The sequence below is a fragment of the Volvox carteri genome, assembly GCF_000143455.1.
Source record: "Volvox carteri f. nagariensis unplaced genomic scaffold VOLCAscaffold_1, whole genome shotgun sequence".
NCBI classification, from domain to species: Eukaryota; Viridiplantae; Chlorophyta; class Chlorophyceae; order Chlamydomonadales; family Volvocaceae; genus Volvox; species Volvox carteri.
Window position 1 is genome coordinate 808,421 of NW_003307545.1, and position 16,873 is coordinate 825,293.

The 16,873-nt window shown below is 55.7% G+C and overlaps 3 protein-coding genes across 3 annotated transcripts; 2 read left to right on the forward strand and 1 right to left on the reverse strand.

Annotated features, from left to right (window-relative positions):
- Positions 1 to 158: 158 nt before the first annotated feature.
- VOLCADRAFT_120142 (uncharacterized protein) lies at positions 159 to 3,926 on the forward strand (the record flags this gene model as incomplete). The annotated part of the gene is made up of 7 exons (XM_002945610.1): positions 159 to 481; positions 1,354 to 1,438; positions 1,675 to 1,809; positions 1,980 to 2,075; positions 2,357 to 2,460; positions 2,859 to 3,012; positions 3,531 to 3,926. The coding sequence occupies 7 exons, from the start codon at positions 159 to 161 to the stop codon at positions 3,777 to 3,779; spliced, it is 1,146 nt and encodes a 381-aa protein (XP_002945656.1). The 3' UTR covers positions 3,780 to 3,926.
- A 2,299-nt stretch (positions 3,927 to 6,225) lies between these two features.
- map65 (microtubule-associated protein MAP65) lies at positions 6,226 to 13,883 on the forward strand (the record flags this gene model as incomplete). Its single annotated transcript, XM_002945611.1, has 14 exons — positions 6,226 to 6,453; positions 6,571 to 6,681; positions 6,829 to 6,930; positions 7,220 to 7,348; positions 8,239 to 8,357; positions 8,717 to 8,864; positions 9,345 to 9,500; positions 9,835 to 9,876; positions 10,022 to 10,138; positions 10,706 to 10,864; positions 11,176 to 11,328; positions 11,526 to 12,316; positions 12,542 to 12,746; positions 13,067 to 13,883. The coding sequence occupies 14 exons, from the start codon at positions 6,226 to 6,228 to the stop codon at positions 13,145 to 13,147; spliced, it is 2,541 nt and encodes an 846-aa protein (XP_002945657.1). The 3' UTR covers positions 13,148 to 13,883.
- Positions 13,884 to 14,483: 600 nt separating this feature from the next.
- On the reverse strand, positions 14,484 to 16,271 carry VOLCADRAFT_85849 (uncharacterized protein; the record flags this gene model as incomplete). The annotated part of the gene is made up of 4 exons (XM_002945971.1): positions 14,484 to 14,738; positions 15,192 to 15,370; positions 15,744 to 15,863; positions 15,986 to 16,271. 4 exons carry the CDS (start codon positions 16,269 to 16,271, stop codon positions 14,484 to 14,486), a joined length of 840 nt encoding a protein of 279 aa, XP_002946017.1.
- Between the last annotated feature and the right edge of the window lie 602 nt (positions 16,272 to 16,873).

Sequence of the window (16,873 nt, forward strand, 5' to 3'; positions counted from 1 at the left end):
TGATTAATCTACCTAAACTGCTAGCATTTGCCTCCTGTAGGTTGAAATCTGCTTGCGGCTGCCCAGGCCGGCCAGCGGGGCCAGGGTAGCCGCGGGAGCTTCACGACAGTCAACCTTTAGGCTCTGGAGTACAGCTAGTATCCCCAAAAAACGTCAGAATGGCTGCCATGGCCTTCCCAGGTTTCCCGCATCAGCCCGACAGCTACGTGCTTGATGGAGGGTATGCACAGGGGTACGATGGCGATCATGGAAACGGGTCGTTCTATGTCTCGCAGCAGCGTCAGGTGCAGCGCGAGGACGAGCACAAGCAGGACCTGGCGAGTGTTAAGGCCCGCAAGGCTGCGCGCTACGTTTTCCGCTCCCTGGAGGATCTCCAGGCCACAAACCCCTCCGTGCGGGACGGACTGGACCCGGATAAGGAGCGCATCTGGCGGCGGCAATACTGCAAGCTAATCCAGGATGCGGGCTTAGCTCTGAAAATGTGAGCAGTAAATGCTGAGTTCTGTGTGAGCAAGCCCTTTAGAGCTGGTGTCTTACGACTGCTTTAACATTACAGGAGGATGACGTGTGTAGGATAAGAGGGGCCCCGGGGTCTGTGTGGGAGTGGAGGTCCTCTATAGGGGTTCCAGAGTACGTGTGCGTGGCATTGGGCTGGCGGCGACAAGGCGGATTTTCCATGCGGGTGGTGCTCAGGGTGAAAGGCGAGAAGGGAAAATAGTCTCGCTGGGAGTTGCGCTGCGCGATTACGGACATGCCGGCAGAAGGTCCGATCACAGTCTCCCTCACCACCCTATTCCTGCCTTAATCCTATGGCACACATTTCTCACTAGCCCTTAACCAGCGCCCATCCCTGCCACATCAGGCCTCCCGGCTTAGTTTTGGAGGCCTTATGCGTCCATCCCACTTTCCTTGCATGTTCGCATGCATAACTTACATGCTTTCCCCACTACCTTAGGCCGCTCACGTTGGCATCAGGCTTGGGCCCACGTCAGCGTGCACTCCTAAGCGCGGCCCTCCGTCCCCTCCATTGCACAGGGCCCCGCACGCGCGCCAGCCGTCCTCGGTCCAATCTGCTTGCCAGGCACTCGCCCTCACCCCAACTTCCGCTTCACGACCTGCCGCCTCCATCTTGCTCGCCCACCTCTGTGCTGCTCCTTCGCATCCGTGACTCGCGCTTGCGTCCATGCGGTGATTCCCTCTTTTGCTCATGGCTGCCGGCCCATGGCTGCCGGTCCACACTCATTCACATTTCGTTTATGGCTCTGTTTAAACTCATGCAGCTTTCCCAATTGTTTGAATCCCATACCCCATCCCACCCTGCACCTGGTGCATTTCCATTTTCCCCGATTGCAGTCCCCAATGGGGCGGGATAGCGGGGGGCATCACGCTGTGCCACCGGTTCTTCGCCATCAAGTCCATGAAGAAAAACGACCGCTTTGTAAGTGTCTAAGCGTATGCATTTTACAGTCTACGTGGGTTGATAGTCTCGTCCCTTTGTGTCCTTGAACTGCGTCTTCGCCGCTGTTGTACTAGCCGCTGTTGCTGATTTGCTGTACCTGCGCCCATGATCACGTGACTGGTTTCTTCCTTCCAATCCTGCACAAAATGCCCACCTCTCCCCGCCCTGCCCCGCGCCGTCTGCCGTCCCGTCTGCCGTCCAAACCTGCCTCCCAGCTCATTGCTACGGCGTGTCTTTTCCTAGCCGCCAAGATTGAGGAGAGCCCTAAAATGCTCAAAAACGTGATCATGGAGATGGAGCGGATACGACATTCCAAGAACCCGGGGGCGCTGCGCGCTCTGGAAGACCCGGTAAGGTCCGGAGAGGGGGGCGACCCGGCGTTGGTGGTTCATTGGTTTGTTAGCTGGTGATACTGGATGCTTGTACTCTCATGTTTTGATGCTGCTGGTGCGCAACGTTTTTGCTAGTACTGTTGCTGCGGGCTCCTGTTTGATGCTGTGGTGGGCGTACATTATCGCAGGTGAACTTTGAGCGACTTAGAGAGGAGGTATTGCAGGCGGAGCGCGCGGTGCTTTACACGCTGGGGTTCGACCTTACCGTCGAGCAACCGTACAAGGTACGTCAGGAACATGTTTGTACGGCAAACTTATTCCGCGGCTCCATGCCATGCACGGCGTTGCGGCAGTGTGACGGAATTCATGTCCTCTTTTTGTGATCTTTTGTCTGAGCATTGAGCATGAAATACTGTTTTCTTTATTTTCTGGGTTTGGGTTGGGTTTTTTACGAAGATGGTGGTTTTCCTATCCTTACTACCACAATCCTGTTTGGGCTTTGTCTTGGTTGGCGATTTTTCCTGCCCTTGAAACCCTCTTCTACCTGTTTCCCTTTCCTCCACAGCCGCTCATGGAATGGTTTCGAGAGGAGCAGCGGCTTATGGATGTGCCGCACGACTCGCCGTACAAACCGCTGGTGCAGAACTCCCTCAACCTCATTAACGACAGGTGCAGCTGGAAACGGGCTTGTTTCCTTTCGTTTACACTTTCAGATCAAGCATGGTGATGATGCGTGGCCAAGTGTGATGATTGTTCTTCATCCTGTACTGGATTGATGAAAAACGGGTTTTTGATGAATCATAACCTTGAATATGTTAGCGGTAAGAACGGTGTTCTGTGATGCGTCCCCATTCGCAGCTGGTGTCCGATGCATCGGCGGTCTCCCACCTTCATCGTCTCCAATCGTTGATCTCCATCTTCAAGTTTCCCAACGGATTCAGTTACCCTTGCGTTCGTCCATGCAGCTGTCGTCCTTCCGTTGTTAAGCCCGCCCTCTGTTCTCTGGATTGCAATCTTCCTCACACACCTAAGAAAACCCGCGGCGCTGCCCTTCCGCCCCTCTGCAGCCTGCGCACGACGCTGTGCCTGCAGTTTCCTCCCGCCAAGATAGCCTGGGCGGCGCTGTGGATGGCTGATCTGATGAACATAGATAACGGGACGCACTTCACCAAGTTGCCGCGTGGCAATGCTTTCTTTGAGAAGTTCGAGATCTCGCCTCATGTGCGTGTGTGCGTGTGTGTGCTTCTGAGGATGCACTTTTGCTTTTCATGTACACAGGCCGTCCCCTTTAGTTCCCTTTAAGGGGATGAACCAGCGCAGTACACAGGCCATCGATGCGGGTGTAGGATGGCCTTTGTGGGTATGTGCATAGTTACGAGCGGATGGCGGCGACAGCGGACATCTCATGTATGCTGATCCATGCGAGTGCATCTGCATCCGCAATAGTGGACGGGCCTCTGTACGGCGATACCGGATGGGCCTCTGTACGGCGATAGCGGATGGGCTTCTATACGGCGATAGCGGATGGGTCTGTGTACGGCAATAGCGGACAGGCGTATGTTCGCACCCGTCTGCGGTCGCATTGAAATGCGCTCGCCGATGCACCCTTCCTTAGCTCACCCTTCCGCCCCTGCTCAAACTTCCTTCCCGCTCTCTCCACCAACACCCCTTCCGCCTTTCCTTACCCGCATTCCGCCTTTCCCGAATTCCCCTTCCCGCTGTGCCTCGTTGCCTTTTAGGATCTTACCGCCATTTGCGACCAAATGCTATCAGAATACGAGCACAGCAAGATAGGTCGCATGATAGCGACCTCGGGTCAGTCGTTGCAGGCGCTCAAGGCCGATCTGGAGTCAAAGCTTGGTCCCACTGGCCAGCCGGCGCCAGGCCGCATGCTGCTGCCGGTGCCGGGGGCACCTGGGTTACCAGGGCTTGGGGCAGTGGCGTCAGGCGTCAAGTTGGAGGAGGAGGAGGGGGAGCTGAAGGAATGAGGGTGGTCGTGGAGCGGCTAGAGTGAGGGGCTTGTGTCGCGTTTGTCATGGCCCACCTAGGCATCCTCGAATGCTGAATGTAGGATTAGGGACGGCCATGAAAGGGTTGAGCGTGTCTACGAGGGTTTGCGGGTGATGGTTGTGGTGGCGGCGGTTGGTGAGGTCACGGGGCGGAAAAGCAAAGACAGGGCATATTCTACTCCCCAAAAGGTATATCCATCAAGATCCGCCCACTCAGCCTTGCTGCGCATCTTTCGCCGTCTGCCGTTGTTGTTCTTCCTCCTTTCGTTGTGTGGCCCCGCATCCGGGGCTGGATGGCGACATTGACAGCCGGCTGGATGAGCGGCCGGCTGGGCTGGGCCTGGCTGAGAGCGCAACGTGGTATTGCCGCCTAAGGTCCCGTCGGCAGCAGCGGCGCTGTCCTTCCCAACCGCGTTCGTTCCCACCTGGTGCGCGATAGCTTCTGCGTAGAATGTCAGATCCGAAATGGCTCCCGAATCTGCAGTTGTACCCACCATCGCCGACGTGTTGTCCATCGCCCTAATTGGCCGAGAGGAACCAAGCGAATGAATGAGTATGTGTTGTATTGCGGAGCCGGAAGGGCGAAGATAGACAGGCCGTTAATAAGCGCGTGTGTGTATATGCGTGCGGGTCCCCGTTCACCACTCCTCTGAAGACACCGCTACTGGGCGAGGCTCCGGCGTCTGAGTGTGTGAGTACGTGTCTGCGGTCACGCTTAATAATCGGGTTCCGGTGTCGACCGCAAACTAATGAGGAGCCTGTGGTGCAAGGCTGGTTCTCATGGGGCGCTAACTGCGGTTTGCGGGACCATCGGTTTCGGATTCGGCTTTTTTTTCCTTTTTCGGACGTTCGAGCGATCAAGGGAATGGGCGCCGTCGGCAGGGATGGGCGGGTCTGGCCGCCTGGGTTGTGTTTGTGGCACGCGGTCAGGCGGACTTGGAGTTCAAGATCTGTTTGCTTGCGCGCGGAAGGTTGTGTTGCTGCCCGCCCCGTGCCATGCGTATGCCCGTCCTCTCCTGTAGCTTTTGGTTTGTAAGTCTGCGTTGAGTAAAATGGGAAGACATGTATTATTGTTGTGTCTGGAAGGCCACAATCGGGATGGTCGAGGTGATGTTACCGGTGAACCGGTGGTTCTTGCCCTGCCCAGTGGGCGCCGATCGGGGTTGAGTCCTCCTTTTTTTGTGGGCCTTACCAAAACGTTCAGCGAACTTGAGCTAGAGTATAGGAAACCGCGTGATGGTGTGCATGGTCAGGTATGACGCTGTTCACGAGCGTGCTTTGTTGTCAGATACCAGCAGAAAAGATGATGCTTGTCCGAGGCCGAGAGGGGGCCGCTCCTGGCGGTTGGGTGTGCCTGACATGACGTGGTGATGTGCGATGGTCCCCTACGGGGGAGATGCAGTGCAAGCAGGTTGTCTGTTGTTGCAATTTTGTCAATAAGGGGCTCTGAGCTAGCGGGAAAGCAGTGCGCAAGTGCGCAGATCAGTACAGCAATAGGGCGTCTTTTATGGCGGTATGGCAGAATCGGCGCGTATGAGTACTGGGTTCCGTTCCGCGCATGAAGTCGGCTGCTGACCCGTATCGCTTGGTAACTTGAACTGTCGCAAAACGTTTCGACTGGCGTATGCTCTCGTAAATCTTGTAGGTAGAAAGGGCTATCGTTGACAGGTGGAGTTGTTTGACCTTGTTGGGGCTCATGCCTAGGTCCAACGACTGCTATAGCATTTTCGCTGTTGCATCGCTTTGCGATTGCGCTTTGCTTATGGTGCCTCACGTTCTAGCTATGGGACGCGTGGCTCTTGGTGCACGACCCATGGGTCATTTCGGCCTCTTCACATACCTACAGGTTTGGGTCGGTGTTATCCAAGCATCTTAATGTTAAAGAGGTGTCTTCCCGAGTGTCCTTATGGCCACTAAATGCTCGCTGTTGGTGCCCCCTGTCAGTTCCTCACTAATGTGTGGCTTGCCTCCATGTGCTGTATTTTGTGAACCGAATTGCGCAAGACATTTGTACTCTGTGCGCGTTATAAAGTTGCCTTGGATTGGAAACTCTGAAGAACCTCCTACGATACGTGCGTATGCCGTATTACAAGATTATGCAACTGACATGTGCACGGATTTCCATAGGGGCGGCCAGCCTTTATATGGTTGGACCGTGGAGGCATGCAATTTGCAAACCCATGGCGGATGTATTCGAAATTGCAAGCAAGAAAAAGCCGATCGTCTCCTTTTTCAGTTGCAGTGAACATGGAGTCGCATCAAGCAGGCGTTTTCCGTTGAGACATTTTTCGGGATCCAAGGTCAAACATAGATACTGTCATGGAGCTCAAGCAGCTAGCTGAACTGTAACAGCGTCACTAACTGTGCTTGCACATGATCTTAATATTGCCTTGAATGTTAGGCTGACGTTTACCCCGACGTTACCATGGCTACTCAGAACATGACCGAAGACGCCAATCAGGCAGCTGACGCGCACCTAGAGGCTTACTGCTCGCATTTCCGAGCTTGCATTGGAAAACTGAAAGCCATATGGAGACAAGTGGGCAGCGAGGCGGAGGACTGTCGCTCGCAAATCCTAGTAGCCGCGGAACGGGCACTCGCGGCGTGGACGCAAGCCGTTGAACTAGCAGAGGCTGACAGGCAGAGTATAAAGGTATGGAGGTTTGGCGTTGTGATGGGAGTCTCTTAGGCTCGTGGACCACGCCGTTGGGTTGGACCGGAAATGCCGAGGTGGAAGTTCCTCAGCTGGGCGCCGTTCGCTGTCACGCAGGCCGCAATCCAGCAACACTCTTCGGAAATAGCCAGTATGAAGGCTGAGCTTGATGATGTGGCGGAGCCGCAGTCCACAGAGTCCTCAGAGTTTCCCAACATGACTGGCGAGGTAAATTCACGACCGCTAACACAACAAGCCGATTAGTTCAAGGGACAAAGCCATGCAGTTGTTGCCATGAAGGCACGGACCTGATTTTGCCGTTGACGTATGCGCGCCCGCTCGGTGCGGGGTGTGTGTGTCACTGTGCACTGTCAGGGCGAAGCGACGCTTCTTCGGACGCTCGATGCTCTCAAGGGAACCCTACACTTCTGGCGCGTCAAGCGGGCCGCCCGGGTGCAGGCTTACGAAGCCCTCATGGTATGTCAACGGCAGGAGGAAACGGGCATAGACTATGTTGCTCGTAACCTCGCCGCAACGGACAGACGCGCACCACCATATGCGTCATCTCGTTCACTGTTTCCCAGCCCCTCGTCTACATCTCCTGTCACGTCGCTCCAGCCCGGCCGCATCTCGGAGCTGTGCGCAGTGCCATCGACATCCTGTATCTGTCGCACTTACAGCTATCGTCCCCAGCCCATCGCCAACTCAGCCCCGGTTTTCCGGACCCTCCTTGCCCCCCGCCCCCTCAAACCTTGCCATTTGGCAGGAGGTGCACATTTCCCTCAAGCGGCAGCTGGGCATTCGGCACAAGCCGGTGGAGGACATGGACATCACCACGGGGGCACTGGAGTACCTGCAGATGGAGAACGGCAAGCTCATGGAGGATAAGGCAAGTGTTTTTCTGCATGAGAGATGAAAGAAACCGACCCGCTGACTGAAACAGGACCAGCAAATGGAAAGCGGAAGGGGTAAAAAGCCACGGAAGCATCGAGGTGTGAACCTATAATCCGGGAAACTTGTGATCCGGTGACGGGGGATTGGACAGCGATTGGTGCCGAGCTGTATTTGATGGTGGATCGGGCGTCGCGAAGGATGCGGCATGGCCTCAGAAGGGGGAGCAAAAGGGGTTGTGCTGACAATTGTTAGGGCGCTGGAAAGCCGACCTAATCCTGTAACATCAAATAGGATCAGCTAACGACAGTTAACCGCGCACAGCCACCCCGGCTCTTACGGATGCCCCCGCGAAACCGGGGACGCGGACCAGGGACTCGGAACTTAATAGTGTAACACTGAGCGCATCTCATTCAGCATGTTCGGCAGCGCTCGGGATGATCCCCGCGCTTTTGGGCGGCGGGGGGACGGCACGATGGGCAGCAGACTCGACAAGAAACTGCTGGGCGAGCGCATGGGTATTGATTCAGACGATGGAGCCGAGGCTCTAGACGCGACAGCTACAGATCCAAATTTGGCAGCTCCTAACTTCAGCTTGGCAGGGACACATACACACCCCGCTGCCCTCGTCTTTCCCGATTTCACACCGCGGTCATCCTTCAACTGCGCTGCCTCAGCCCACACGCGGTCCAAAGTCCCACTGCTCAAGTCCTTCCTGCTTGGATGCGGTGGCTCAAGCTAACATCATGATCTTCGAATACTACAAGTTCTTGCGCTTGCGAAGATTATTTTACCCATTCTGGTGCTTTGTGTGTGAGCGTCCTTTCATCCAGCTGTCCTTCCTAGTGGACATCATATCTGGGATTCCTGTTTCCTTGTCTCTCCAAACGACAGAGTCGGCGGATGTCCCGGGCGGAGGAGCAGCTGGACAAGTTGCGGGCCATCTGCCGGGAGCTGGGGGAGGACTGCGCAACGGCAGCAGCCGAGGTGCACCCTGCGCTGAGCTCGCTGAGGTGGGGACGGGGGCCCCGGGTCCAAAATAGTGAGCCTGCCCTTAATAGCGAAATACAACCCCCAAGGCGGCCTGCAAGAGCGATGATGCGTACAAGCCAGCTTTTTTAAAGGGGCGAATGCGGCTGTGTTGCACGGGCAATGGCACTGCGGCAGCGAATGCAAAGCCTGCCTCATGTAATGGTTGTGTTAGGATTGGGCTAGGGCCTTCATTTCCGGGAAGGGCTATGGAGGCTAGGCCGGGACGCCGATAATGTGCGCATTTGCCCCTTTGAGATCGTCACTTGATCGTCACCGTAGCTGATTGCTTTTCTTGGCACGCTGGCTGGCCCTCGCGCCCTTGCTGATAACCCGGGTGCAGCGCTGAGAAGGAGTCAGCAGAAGTCCTGGGTTGCGTGTACAAGCTGGTGGGCAGCCCTTCGCACGTCAGCGCGGTCGGAGACCTGGACCTCAGTGACGCCATGTTCGACCGGCTATCTGCCAAGATCACAGACATGCAACGGCTCAAGGTAGGCTGAGACGTGGCGAGTCAAGTGAAAATCTGTTGGCGCCAGTCGGACACGATGATTTCTCCTTCTTCTTCCTCGCGTCCCCCTTCGAGAAGGTGGCCAATTGGTTTCGGTCTGGTCCTTTAAAGCCCGGGCTGGAAAAGGATTCGGGGTTTTAGCTTGCGGATGATTACCGTCGCCAACACGCCGTTACGCGCTGGGAAGTATTCGTCGCATGCGTCTGTATGGACGGTGGGTAGAGCGAACAATTACAGGAGGCTAAACGCCGCATCACAGTGCAGCCAAGCTTGCAGCGATCTAAAGTCTCACTTGATCACGCCACGCCACGCCAGACCATGCAAGCGAAATCAATCTTGCAGCCGTATTCCACCCCAATCCTGGTAACACAAGCCGAGTCATGATTTCATGTACAGAACCTGCGGCTCATAGAAACCCTTCTCCATCGTGCTGTTACTCACAACCACCACCAAACCCCCTCAGACGGATCGCGAAGCGCAGTCGCGCGACGTGCTGGAAATGCTGTACAGTTTGTGGGACGCGCTGAGCATTCCGGAGGACGCCCCCGAGCGCAGCATGGTGGCCAAGATGCTAAGTCCCGACCGGCCACAGCGCCTGCACAAGCGCACGCTAGATAAGGTACGGAGACGAGGCCCCCCCCCCGAGGCCAGGCCCCCAGATGTTGACGGCCGTGCGGTGAGCATTGGCGTATAGGAGCAGTATGAAGGTAGATCTGGCGGTAGAGCGTAAGGGTACGTAAGGTTAGGTGTGCGTGTGGCTGAAGAGCAAGGGCACGGCGTCGCCATGCAGTGAGTGATGTTGCCTTGTGACCCACGTGCTGTCGGCCCACCACGACATGCACAGGCAGTAAAGAGTGCTAAGCTAGCACCCCATGGTGTACCCTTCAACCCAATAGAAGACTTAGGCCCATGTATACCTGTTGCCACACGTTCCCACCGCCTTCTCCCTGCAGTGCCTGTCTGAGGTCAACCGGCTGGAGGGCTGCAAGGCGCAGGTGGGGGCCCTAGAGGGAGAGGGGACGTAACCCTATGTATAAACACGGCGCGCTGCCGGGGAAGGGAATGACTGTGTATACAAATGTCTTCCTGCCGGCCACATGCCGTCATTTGCCCGGCCTGACTACTGGTATCGCTCTGTAGGCCATGCGCGATCTGGCCCTGGCCAAGGCCCGCGAGCTGGAGCAGCTGTGCATCTCCACCCGCATCAGCCCGCCCCACACCGGTCCACTTCTGGCAGAGCTGGATAAGCCGGGACAGGTGGGATTAGAGGGGATCAGGAAATGGGGAGAGGTCGGACGCGGAAGGCAGGGACTAGAATTGGGGAAGTGAGTCCTTTGCGACACGCTGTGTGAGTCCTTGTGATGGAGGGCATGATGAGGTGAAGGCACGGCGTGACGAATTGTGTTTTCCAGGGGTATATGCATAGGTAGGTTCATGCAACTAGGGCAAGGGCGCCACGTGGACTGCTGCTATTCAGTCCGGTTGCTCTAGGCGCCGCAGCTCTGGTTGTGTACAGACGGGCAAGGTTGGCGCCTGGAGAGCCGGTGCACAGGGAAGTCAGGTCCGGGCGATGCGCCGCCGCCCCGCTGCAGCTTCTCAGCCCAGCATCTTGTTATCTCCCATTCCGGTAGCGGTTGCAGCACGTGGTCGAGACGTATGGCTGGCTCCAGCTTTATCAGCTGCACATTCTGCCGAAATCCACACAGTCCCTTGCGCCCTGGCTCGCAACGACGTCGCCCTTGCATTTGATTCCATAGCGTGTAGCGTGTACTCTTAATTAACCAAATACCACTGTTACCGATTGTTACCGGGCCCCTTCTGCAGATGACCCAGGTTCTGTCCAAGCTGGTTCGTTTGGTGGCAGAGGTTCAGGTACTCGCATCCAAGCGCGCGCCCATCCTGGCTCAGGTGCAGGAGCTTCTTCAGGGCCAGGCTGACAGCGCCTGGCTGCGCTCCTATAACCAGAACGAGAACCGCTACAAGGTATGTAATGCTGGCGTGCAATCGGGATGGAGCGATGAGTCCGGCTGGTCTGGGCTTGGTGGCCCATTCGCGAGGTAGAATATGAACGATGGCCTTGTCAGCAGAAAGTGACGCTCAAAGGACACCAGGCGTAGGAAGTGCGGACGGTCGATTTCGGAGAACCAGTCTGTCTTCCTCTTCTATTACTCCTTTCTTTTACCTTAGCTGCTAACTTTTAGTTAGCGCTGCGCAACGCTGATGTTGCAAGGGAAGAGGAGGTGCTTTTCGGGCTGATGAGTATCAAATTGGTGTCCTGGGCCGTTTCGCTGCAGGGTCGTGATGCGTCTCGTAACATGCAGCGTGCCATCAAGGCAGCCAAGCTGCGAGAGCGGCTGGCACCCATGATGGAGTCACTGCTGGCGGCCCTGCAGGAATGGGAGATAGAGGAGGGGGGCCCCTTCCTCTACGACGAACAGGTCCTGCAGGTAAAATGTAGCGACTGTCTCCGCAAGCCGGTCTTGCTACAAGGCTCCCAACGAACCTTTCGCTAGCACTTCGTAGTACTTATATATATAGATATGCATGATGCGCTGCTTTATTGTCATATCGGTCGCTGGAATCCTTTCATTCACGTGTACATATAAACCATCGATACACTTTTTCTGCACTTCATTTGCAACAGGAGACACAGCTGCGAGTGGTTGAGGCTGAGCTGGAGCAGCTGGCCTTGGAGAAGGCAACCAAGCCCAAGGGCGCAGCCGCCCCCTCGTCTGGCAGCAGTGCTGCTGCACCGACCGGCAGGCCCACCCGGGCCGCGGCCAGCACCTCAGGGCTGTCGCAGCGTCCAGCTCCAGGGGCAGGTGCGGTGGGGCGGCCGACGCTTTCTACTGGTGGCGGTGCTGCCACCAGCGCCAGCGCCGGCAGCAGTGGCGGCGGCGGCGGCCCCATGTTGTCGCCTCGCTCTGTCACTGATGCGGTGCGCCGCATGTCGCTCGCACCGCCTGTGAGTGCACGCGACGGCGGTGTATTCCGCGGTGGCTCTACGGCCTCGAAGGTTATGCGCAGCAATGATTTCGCGCCAGGAGCGCTGCGTTCGGCCGCACAGGCTGCCGCCGGTTCTGAAGCTACCAATGCACCGCACCAGAATACTAACCGTCTCAACATGACCACCGGCCGCATAGCCGCCAGCAGCCAGGCGCCAGGGGGACAAAAGACGCCGCCTGGCCGTGGCTCAAGCGCGGGAGCAGTGTTGGCCGCCGCCACCACCACCACCACCGTCTTCAACTCGTCGCCCGCAGCTGCGACCTCTGCCGTAGGGGTATCTCCATCGCCGATGGTAAGCAAAACTGGCTTAATGGAGGACGGTGACGATACAGCAGCAACAGCGGCTGGATCGACAAGCGGTTGTGTAAAGAATGCGGCGCAGGACCTGTTCCGGCGGTACCTGGGCGACGCAGCCAATGTTTCCAGCAAGTGAGTACATTCTGTATCGTGTATGTATCTTGTCGCCCACTGCGATGTTCGGATTGGGGGGATGGCGGCGTGCATCGAGGCCATTGCGGCTAGATGAGATGTGGGGTCCTGGCGCTCGTCGAAGTGCCTCGCAGATAGGTGCGGAGGTGAGGTAATGACCCCGCAAGAAATGGGGAGTCCGGGACCCTGTGCCTGACGGTGTTGGTAATCCGCGCGCTCCTGCAGGCCGACGCCCACGAAACCGAATTCTGCTGGTCCTAAGCCTTCCAAGCTCGACTTCTCCAGTGCCGACAGCGGCAGTGGCGGCGGCGTGGATGATGACGGTGCCGACGACGTTCGTGCGACGAAGTGTGATACGCCCAAGAGCACCGCCACATCTCGATCCGGGCAGCAGCCGCTTCGGCAGTCCAAGTCCGGCAAGACGCCGCCGGTAAGATTGTGATGCCATTTGGACCTCAACTGGCGGCCTCCATCCTCCTATTGGCGTGATGTTTCTCGGCTTGGTGTCCCTGGTACTCCCTGCTTTTCCAGTGGTGTGTACCAGACAAGGCTGCACCTTGCATTGTTAGAACCTTTCTCTAATGGATCAAGGCTTTGGTTACGCTGCAAGGCCATAACTCGTCGCAGCGCGCCCAGTTCATGGTCGTTCATGCTGCCAACCTCCCTCCTTGCGTGACGACCACAAGTCGGAGTCATTGCACACTGAAGTCGACCCTTCCCTTGCACCCCTCCCTGGACATGAACTCCCAGCAGCAGCAGAAGCCGAGTTCGACCGCCCTCAGCCCGACTGAGAACAGCAAGGCCTCCCGCATCCCGCGTGTCCGCGTGTAAAACACCCCTTTGAGTGTGCGCATCAAGGTTACTCCGCAGCGATGGGCGGCGGGACCCAATTTCCCGTACAAGCTTTCGTACAGCTGTATGGCCATGCCAGACGCAGAAGGTAGTAAATGCAGTGTGGCAGGCTTGGGTCCCTTTAGAACCGTGGAGTCCGTCCGTCGGTCTGTCTGCCGGGAAGTTCCTAGGTGGGATTTTCTGTGGCTGCACAAATGGAATAACGAGTGAGACACGACAGCGCGTGCGCATACGTGAGTGCGTACCAGCATCATCGGCGTGATTCCAGATAGACACAGAAAGGATAAGGAGCGTAATATGCGAGGATGTGGGAAGCTCGGCGTTGAAAGTGTCGCCGCTGCTTGTGGCTCGCCTTTGTCTGATCCATGACGCATGATGCTTTGACTTGCGTACGACGGGCCATAGCCATGTTAGAGAATCGCTACGCCATACTTCAAGTACAGGGGCCCATGCCTCTCATTGGGTGAATTGGCACATGACCTCGTGATTTACCGTTGGGTTGATGCTACCGCAGTCTTAGTTGTTGGCGTTGGCAAATGTAATGCGACTGCTAATGATCATTGCAGCAGCTGTGGAAGAGGTATGCTGTTTTTTGTGTAGCGGACGTTGGATCTAAAACATAGTTGGGGATTGGGATTCATTGGCTCACCTTGTTGGCTGGTCGTCGCAATCACGTAATGACATTAGCCATCCAAAAATTGTACATTCTCCTTCCATGAGTGTGCCAAAATGGAGACCGTGTCGGTGCGTCCAATCTTGGACGCAATACACGTAAATCACTATGGTCACAATTGAATGTCGAGGCAACTACAAGTGCTGTTTCCAAACTTCGCAGGCAAGTTAGCCATTGTAACGTACGCGAACACATATACATATCTGCATAAAAGGTTATGCAGATGCCAATGTGTGTGTTTCACTCTACCGCTCCTGCGTGGCAGCACTCGTCATCAACCTCCACGTTCCGCTCATGCAATGGATTTTCGAAATCTTCACCAACGAATAAGAAGTAAACACCCACCAGCCAACACACATGTAGTTATGCTTGGGTGAAGTACACATGGTCTGGTTGCGCAATATACATGTGCAACTGCCAATGCACACAAAACAATAAAACCAAATGAAACCCCTTCAAAAGGAATACTCCGAAATTTTTTAATTCACCAACTGATAACCTAATGTACACACTGCTGTACCACCTAAGCGCAGTAGCAAATGCACGCTGATACGACTAGCGAACACCTTTCAGCGCCCCGCAACTTCAACGCGACCTAGCACCGTTCAACTCAATCGCGCTCGTCCTAGGCGGAATGTACAATTACCTTAGGTCAGGGCTGCTATATGGGTTGTTGTTGTACGGCACGTACGGATCAACAGTGGGTTCACTCAACAGCCGCTCTGGGTCGATGTACGTGGGTGGGCTCATCATTTCCCGCCCGCCGTGTACGAAGTTCGTCCCAAAGACGCTGTACACTCCCGTAAAGAGTAGGGAGAACACTATCATGAATGGCAAGAAGCCTAGGAACACAGAACCCCCCAGTTGTAGTAGGACCTTAGCTCGTGGGATAAGGCCCTGCAAACATACCAACATCGGAAGCAAACGACCGGGTAATTAGGTATCGGAACGTCTCCTCTTTGAGACGGCATGGCGAACGTGCGGCCCTGGGGACACGGGGTCTCGTGACCTTTAAAGGCAGCCCCTTGTATTGCACCCAGATCATCCTTGGTCGCACGCGAACCACCTGGCAAGGAGTATCCTGAAGAATGATTTTACGAAAATTGAAGAGGCCCAATTAAAGGTGATACCCGGCCATTTTCTCATGGCTAAAAAACGTGTGCCAGGCCGCGTACCCCACTTGCTTGCCCGTTACAAGGTGCCCACGGTGAATTTATTGGGAAGGGCACTTCCACGTGCATCCTTGAAGAAAGCCGAGGCGAGACTAGGACCAAGAAGGCACGCGGTTAACTCGCGCCAAAAGCTGGTCCCCTTGTCCCATGTTCCCTTTTCCCGCTACCATGGCCATACCTCCAAGCCCTCATTGACCAGGTCCATGGATTTTTGCCGCTGGTCCCCCTCTGCGTCGGCAGCCTTAGGTGGAGGCGCCGAGCGGGGCCGTGTCCGAGTGCTGCTGCTGGGGCCGCTGCTGGAAGCAAAGGGGTTGGCGCCCGGAGTTGGCCCGCTGCCACCACTACCGGCGAAGGGCCCTGCGGAAGAAGAGGAGGAGAAGAAGCAAACGGAGAGGGTAAAAACACAGCTGGTGAAGCGGGCGGCGCCGCAATCGAGCAGCAGGGATTTTGGCTGCATGAGGGCTGAGGGAGGGTCAACTGGGATCGGGAAATTGTGAACACCGATTTCAGGATGACTTCAGACGTGCCGATTGGGCATCTGGCAATGGGAAATAGTCATGGCAGAGGTTTCGAGGGTCAACTGAGGCGTGTTTCGTTACAGGGTATATTCAAAGTAGCTTGGAGAGCCGCCGCAACAAGCCGTTAACGGCGCGTATCGCAAACGCGACGGGCTTGGTCCGCCATCTCCTTGCGAGGACTTTTGGCCCAGGTGGCAACCACGAGGACCTACCTGTGGAACCCGACGACGATGAACCAGCGTTTTCAGCGGGGCGTGAGCTGCCCTCATCGTCTACAGACGACAACCCTCTTCGCTGCAGCTCTTTAGAAAACAGCGATTCGAAGCTGCTATCTGAAGGTTGGAAAGCGCGGGGAGGATGCAGAGGGCGCGATGACACTTGGGTGTCTCAACAAAAAAATTCTCTTAGGAAGAGTTGAGCTCTCAAGGTCTAGTTACTTCAAACGTAAACGCACCTGGCTTGCCTTCAGGCTCGGCTCGCACCATCCGTCGCTGCACACAAACGTGTCTGTGTGGAGTGCTGCGATATAATGTCGCAAAACGCGATGCTCGACCCCCCTGAAAGGTGCTAACTTGCATTTTTTGCAGTAGGAGGGTTTCAGTGCAATTTGTTCTTGACAGAATGTGCTCGCCAAGTTGCGCGTCCAGGAATAGCGCATAACATAGCAACGATGAACAAATGCTGCATAAAATTGCGTCATAGGAGGCGTCACTCTCAGCTCCGAGACCCTTGTACCTCATAGCTTTGCAATATATCTAAGTATCAATTCAGCTGTCTGGGATAGTTATGCGGCAAGATCACAATCTCTGGACGTAGGTATGGAAGGTTCGGTTGTGGCTGCGCAATATTGCCCGGCTGCAGCAACATTGCCCAGCTGCTGCCCAACAAAGCCATTAGGCTTTAAGTTGCCATGTGCTCTGTGTTAACCCATTAACGCATTAACGCAACAACCTAGAGATGTCACGGTAGCCTTATCCGTTGCCTGGAAAGCTAGCATATGGAGTTTAAGTTGGACAAGGGCCGGCCAAACCGTGCATCTATCATACGACTGCTTATAGACTTTGGCACTTGCTAACGCAGCCCAACAGCAAATAGCAACTCAGCAAGACTCTATTGCTTAGGTGGGCCGAACAGCCGATTAGCAACGACTTCTAGTAACGGAATGTTAGGAAACAACAAATTTCAGGCCATTTGGACCTCAGGGGTTTCATGGTTTCATACGGAACTGCTCAAAATTCCCCTGGAAGTAGATAGACGACAGCTTTTCTTATGAGGTCAGATCACCCGCCTTAGTTCGTTGCTCATTATCCCCTAGCAACCAACGTTAACGGACCCAGGGACA